We start from the raw sequence: 6691 nt of genomic DNA on the forward strand, positions 1-6691 counted from the left end.
AGCCGGGAGGGCAGTGGCCGCCCCCGGCCACTGCAGCCTCGACCTGCTGGGGGCTCCGGCGATCCTTCTGCCTCAGCCTTCTGAGTAGCCGGAATTACAGGCATGTGCTACCATGCCCGGCTGATTTTTTAAAATTTATTGTAGAGATGCGGTCTTGCCAATTTTCCCAGGCGGGTCTCGAACCCGCAGGCTCAGGCAGTCCACTCACCTTAGCCTCCCAAAGCGCGAGATTACAGGCTGAGTCACCGAGCTGGCTGAGGAAAAACATTCTTAGGGGAGATGGCAGGAGGGCTGGTGCCATTATGACTGTCTGTTTTCTTCATCTTGGAGATCAGGTGGTCTGTCATGTAAACAGGACTGTGCTGATAGCTAGAGAAAAAATCCTTGGATGTTAATTATAATTTATTGGTGCCAGTTACTGGGGGTAGGTCACAGTTTTACTTATCAGTGACTCTGGACAGAGAAATTAATCAAGCTTTTCTCAGAGCAAGGGAGTTAACAGAGCCTTTTAGAAAGTAAGACATTATAGCCGGGCTTGGTGGCTCAGCCTGTAATCCCGCGCCTTTGGGAGGCTGAGGTGAGTGGATTGCCTGAGCCCGCGAGTTCGAGACCCGCCTGGGCAGCGAGACCTCATCTCTACAATAAATTAAAAAATCAGCCGGGTGTGGTAGCGCATGCCTGTAATTCTGGCTACTTGGAAGGCCGAGGCAGAAATATCGCCAGAGCCCAGCAGGTCGGGGCTGCGGTGGCCGGGAGCGGCCACTGCACTCCAGTCTGGGCGACAGAGTGAGACTCCAACACACACAAAAAAAAGAAAGTAAGACATTATTTACTATAACAAGACAAAAGTATAAACCGATGCCAAGCCGCCTGCCCTTCATGGTTGAGGTAACTCCATTTTGGCTAAGGTCTTTTAATTTAGTATCTGGCAAGATACTGTTTATATTATAGGCACCCAATAAATTGACTAAATTGAAGACTTCTCCATAAGTCTTGCACATGGAATCTGGTAAATATTTAATACTATTCATTTGCCGGGGGCACGGTGGCTCACGATTGTAATCCCTGCACTTTGAGAGGCAGAGGCAAGAGGATTGCCTGAGTCTAGGACTTCGAGACTAGCCTGGGCAACTTGGTGAGACCTCGTCTCTACAATGAATCAAAAAATTAGCTGGGTGTGGTGGAGCATGCCTGTGGTTCAAGCTACTTGGAAAGCTGAGGCGGAAAGATCACCGGCGCCTAGCAGGTTGAGGCTGTGATGGCCATGAGTGTGACATAGCACTTCAGCCTGGGCGACAGAGTGAGACTCCTACTCAAAAAACAAAAACAAAATTCATTCAGTCTCTTAATAAGCATTTAGTTTCCTGAATGCCTACTAGATACTCAGCATTATATTAGGTACTGAGTATATAAATGAGGATAAAAACACAGTAGCCCTTAAGGAGCTCACAGTCTTCTGGGGGAGACAAGTCAAATAAACAGTTGTAGAATAGAATGACAAGTGTTGTGATAGAAGGACATGCAAGGTGTTATAGTAGCACTGAGGAGGGTTTCCTGACTCATCCTGGGTTGAGAGTACTGAGAACAGTCAGAGAAGGCTTTTTTTTTTGGTCTTCTTTTCCCTTCTTCCCCTTTCTTCCTTCCTCCCTCCCTCCCTCCCTTCCTTCTTTTTTCAAGAACTGAATTCTGAAAGAGGATTAGTATTAATAGTTGAGGGAAGGGTCTTTTAGGCAGAGGGAACACATGCAAAGTCAGTGATTTGAGGGAGTGCCTGTGTTCAGGAAAGTACAAGTAACTGAGCCTGTTGTCACAGAGAGTACTGAGGGACAGTTAGAAATAAGCAAGGACCACATTATGAAGAGCTTGGTCTGCTGGGTGAAGACATTTGGATTCTGTCCTCAAGATGATGGAGAGCTGTACCTAGATTTTAGGCAGGACATTGACATGATCAGATTGATTTAGGGTGATCCCTTTGACTGTTAAAGTGGAAGACATCGAATCAATTAGTTGGGAGAACATGACATAAAACTAGGGCAATGTAGTGAAGGAACTCCGGGGGCAGGAGAGATTGAGTTAGTTGTGATTGCTGCTTCCTTCTTTTCTGGGATATTCCTTTCCATCTTTAGGGACCTGTCTCTAATACCTGCCATAGTAGCTGGCAAACAGAAGGCACTTAAGAAATGCTGTTAGCTCCTATCTGTATCTCCGAAGCCTAACAGGATGCCTGACACAAGCCTAGCTCCATCACTGTGGGTTGTGCTAGTAGTGACTGGGGATGTATTTGAAAATAAGGTGAGCACCCTTTTTCCTGACATCACAAACCAAGGCAAAATTGCTTTCCAGGTTAGATATATTTTGCATGGCCATTTCCAAAATGTCTTCATAGTCACTCTCCATTTTGTGAAAGTCTCTGCTCCAAAGTTGACAGTGGATAATACCTTTAGGGCAGGAAACATTTTTACTGATTTTTGTGTTTCCTGGACTTATGAGTACATGATACATAGTAGGCAATGATAGATATTTGTTTCATGAATTTGAAGTTCATTGTTTTGAATTTGAAATACATTGTAAATGTGGAATAGGTGCTCAGATTCTCTCTCAAAAGTCTTTTAAATCTATAGCCTAACAGAGATACCGGGCCTATTTGAGGCCCGAGAAAGAGAACTCTAGAAAATGGGAGAAGTAAGCAGAATAGAAAGGAAGTTACTTTTCAGAAATATTTAGTAGTTGAACTGAAACAGTTTTAGGAAGATTCTGGGGCCAGGTTCAGCGGTTTACACCTGTGATCCCAGTGCTTTGGGAGGCCAAGACAGGAGGATTGATTGAGGTCAGGAGTTCAAGACCAGCTTGGGCAGCATAGTGAGACCTTGTCTCCACAAAAAATAAACCATTAGCTGGGCATGGTGGCATGCACTTGTAGCCCTAGTTGCATGAAGGATGAGGTGGGGGGATTGCTTGAGTCCTGAAATTCAAAGTTATATTGAGCTGTGATTACACCAATACACTCTAATCTGTGTGATAGAGTGAGACCTTGTTTCTCAAAAAATAAAAAATAAAAAAAAGATTCTGAGCCAGGCTCGGTGGCTCGGTCTGTAATCCCGCGCCTTTGGGAGGCTGAGGTGGGTGGATTGCCTGAGCCCGCGAGTTCGAGACCCGCCTGGGCAACTTGGTGAGACCTCATCTCTACAATAAATCAAAAAAAATTAGCCGGGCGTGGTAGCGCGCACCTTTAGTTCCAGCTACTTGGAAGGCTGAGGCGGAAGGATCACCAGAGCCCAGCAGGTCGAGGCTGCAGTGGCCGCTCCAGTCTGGGTGACAGAGTGAGACTCCAACTCAAAAAAAAAAAAAAAAGATTCTGTCAAAGAAAGACAATAGGTCTTTTGAGAGAGATTGGGAAGTTCTGAAATCCATTTGCTATCTACCATTATGCAAATGGCTTCTACTCCTCCTCAGATACTTTAAAAATACAGTTAAACTAGATGACTTGCTGTGTTTTTCTGATTCCTTTTTTTTTTTTATTGTGAAGTTGTGGGGTACAGTTAAGGGTTAGGTTGATTCCTTTTTTTGAGTTGGAGTCTCTCTCTGTTGCCCAGGATGGAGTGGAGTGGCATGCTCACAGCCACCGCAGCCTCTACCTGCTGGACTCAGGCGATCCTTCCACCTCAGCCTTCCAAGTAGCTGGAACTACAGGCATGTGCCACCATGCCCACCTAATTTTTTGATTTATTGTAGACACAAGGTCTCACCAAGTTGCCCAGGCTGGTCTTGAACCCCTGGACTGAGGCAATCCTCCCACCTCGGCCTCCCAAAGTGCTGGGATGACAGGCTTGAGCCACCGTGCCTGTCCTAATGTTTCTTTTCTTCATTATTAATGTTTCCTCCTTTATGCCATTACCATCATCCTTTAATACGCTGCTGAAACGCTACTCTTTTTATGAAACCCTATGGAAAAAATAACCTCTCTGTAAACCAAAAAGTGATTGAGATAGATTTCTTTCTTCTTTAAAAAAAAAAAAATCATACATCCTTTTTATTGTTAAGTCATAAAGAGGTATCAAAATTAAAAGAAAAAATTACGGGGTAAGACTTAACAAAACTACTAGGAGCATTCAAAGGAAGTGAAAATGGGACTAGGCGCAGGGCAATATGAATTAATGAACATAGGAAGGACAAGGATGGGGAGAACAGTGAGCATGTGCTGAAGATACTAGGGGAGAGGATCTGGTGAAAATTTTGATCTTAGACAGGTGCTTAGGTAAAGAAATAATGGGAAGCCGGGCTTGGTGGCTCAGCCTGTAATCCCGCGCTTTGGAAGGCTGAGGTGAGTGGACTGCCTGAGCCCGCAGGTTCGAGACCTGCCTGGGCAACTTGGTGAGACCTCACTGCTAGAATAAATAAAAAAATTAGCCGGGTGTGGTAGTGTGTGCCTGTAGTTCCAGCTACTTGGAAGGCTGAGGCAGAAGGATCACCGGAGCCCAGCAGGTCGAGGCTGCGGTGGCCGGGAGCGGCCACTGCACTCCAGTCTGGGTGACAGAGTGAGGCTCCAACTCAAAAAAGAAAAAAAAAAAAAGAAATAATGGGATACGATCTCTAAACCCCACTATGTGCTTAAGAGTCATCCTCGCCATTGGCGCTATCTCTGTCTTCCTCTTCTTTCTCAGCCTCTTTTTCATCATCCTTGATCAACTCCAGCTGGTCATCTCCCCGATCTTCATTATCATCATCATCCAGTAGGTCCCCCTCCTCAGCAAAGTCATCTGCATCCCCCTCAGACTCCATCCTCACGTTAGTCTCATCTTTCTTCACAGAGGTGGTAGTTTGCTCCTCTTCTGTCTTCTTCTTCATCTCTACTGCTTGTTTGCTCTGTTCCTTTTCAATTTTTTCCAGTAGAGAATCCACTTTTTGTTTTATCTGAGACAATTCCTTCTTTTTTTTTTTTTTAATTTTTATTTTTTTGAGTTGGAGTCTCACTCAGTCGCCCAGACTGGAGTGCAGTGGCCGCTCCCCGCCACCGCAGCCTCGACCTGCTGGGCTCCGGTGATCCTTCCGCCTCAGCCTTCCGAGGAGCCGGAATTACAGGCATGCGCTACCACGCCCGGCTGATTTTTTGATTTATTGTAGAGATGAGGTCTCGCTGCCCAGGCGGGTCTCGAACCCGCGGGCTCAGGCAATCCACTCACCTCAGCCTCCCAAAGGCGCGGGATTACAGGCTGAGCCACCGAGCCCGGCGACAATTCCTTCTTAATGGCCTGAAAGTCATTACCTTTCAACTTTCCAGACTTGGAAGAAGATCCTCGCTGACCACTCTTAGAATTGAAGCCACTTTTGCCCCTTCGTGAGGTGTTTCCTGATACACACTGGCGTTTTGAGGGCACTACAGCCCGAGCAATAGGAGGAGGAGGAACTCGTGCTGGGTAACCGTACATCCTGTCATAATAATCCCGCTGAAAGTTGTAGTCCAAGTCAAAAGAGGAGCTGAGTAGAGAGGACAGAGAAGGGTGTTCTGGTACTGACCCGTACGTTTCCGCTGCAGATTGTTTCACACCCTGCTTTTCCTTGGTTCACTTTCGGCTCTGGAGCCAGATTAGTATCTAAAACCTGGCCAGCAATCATTCTGCCATCCTCTCCTGCTACAGCAGCCTGGGCATGTCTCTCATTAACATATTGAATGAAAGCAAAGCTCTTATGAATAGAGCAACTCACAATTTTGCCACACTTCGAAAAAATTGCCTCCACATCAGACTTCTTGACCACAAGAGTGTTAAGATTCCTGATGGACTGGGCTCAGTGGCTCAGCCTGTAATACTGCGCTTTGGGAGGCCGAGGTGAGTGGATTGCCTGAGCCCGCAGGTTCGAGACCTGCACCGGGCAACTTGGCGAGACCTCATCTCTACAATAAATCAAAAATCAGCCAGGCGTGGTAGTGCGTGCCTGTAGTTCCAGCTACTTGGAAGGCCGAGGCGGAGCCCAGCAGGTCAAGGCTGCGGTGGCTGGGAGCGTGCCACTGCACTCCAGTCTGGGTGACAGAGTGAGACTCCGACTCAAAAAAAAAAAAAAAAAAAGATTCTCGATGAATACACGGGAGTTCATGGAGCGAGGATGTGTCTTGTTGGTAACATTGCTAGCCATTGTGTTTGATGATAAGGTTCCTCACGAAGCCGAAAAATGTAGCTGAAGATCAAAAAAATCTCACTCAAGCAAAGTTCCACTAACTTACATATTCAAGTGTTTTGTAACCAGGAGGGGAAAGGGAGAGAAGATTTTGAGTCTCCTACTCCTGGGTTCTTCGTGAAGAAGCCGACTGCTGCTGGAGACTGGCAATGCAGCACCAACCAACCGCTCAGTCATCTCTTCACAAAATGACCCTGAGATAGATTTCAATCCATTTAGAGGTTTATTTTGCCAAAGTTGAGAACATGCCTGGGAAAAAGAAACACCATCAGGCTCCATTATCTTTGCCTCCTGCCCAAGTCCCCAAGTGGGTTTTGAGGATTTCAATATTTTTTTTTTTTTTGAGTTGGAGTCGCACTCTGTCACCCAGACTGGAGTGCAGTGGCCGTTCCCGGCCACCACAGCCTCGACCTGCTGGGCTCTGGCGATCCTTCCGCCTCAGCCTTCCAAGGAGCTGGAACTACAGGTGCACACTACCACGCCCGGCTAATTTTTGATTTATTGTAGAGATGAGGTCTTG

The 6691-nt window shown here is 46.5% G+C and overlaps 1 protein-coding gene across 1 annotated transcript; it reads right to left on the bottom strand.

The window, feature by feature from the left end:
* Window positions 1–4584: 4584 nt before the first annotated feature.
* LOC103264725 (heterogeneous nuclear ribonucleoprotein C-like) lies at window positions 4585–6241 on the bottom strand. The gene is given in 5 exon segments (XM_008062436.2): window positions 4585–4923; window positions 5220–5475; window positions 5515–5546; window positions 5548–5771; window positions 6069–6241. Coding segments are annotated over 5 exon segments (888 nt in total). The 5' UTR covers window positions 6130–6241; the 3' UTR covers window positions 4585–4608.
* Window positions 6242–6691: the final 450 nt, after the last annotated feature.

Source organism: Carlito syrichta, unplaced genomic scaffold, assembly GCF_000164805.1.
Source record: "Carlito syrichta isolate Samal-C Ts95f unplaced genomic scaffold, Tarsius_syrichta-2.0.1 Scaffold305703, whole genome shotgun sequence".
NCBI classification, from domain to species: Eukaryota; Metazoa; Chordata; class Mammalia; order Primates; family Tarsiidae; genus Carlito; species Carlito syrichta.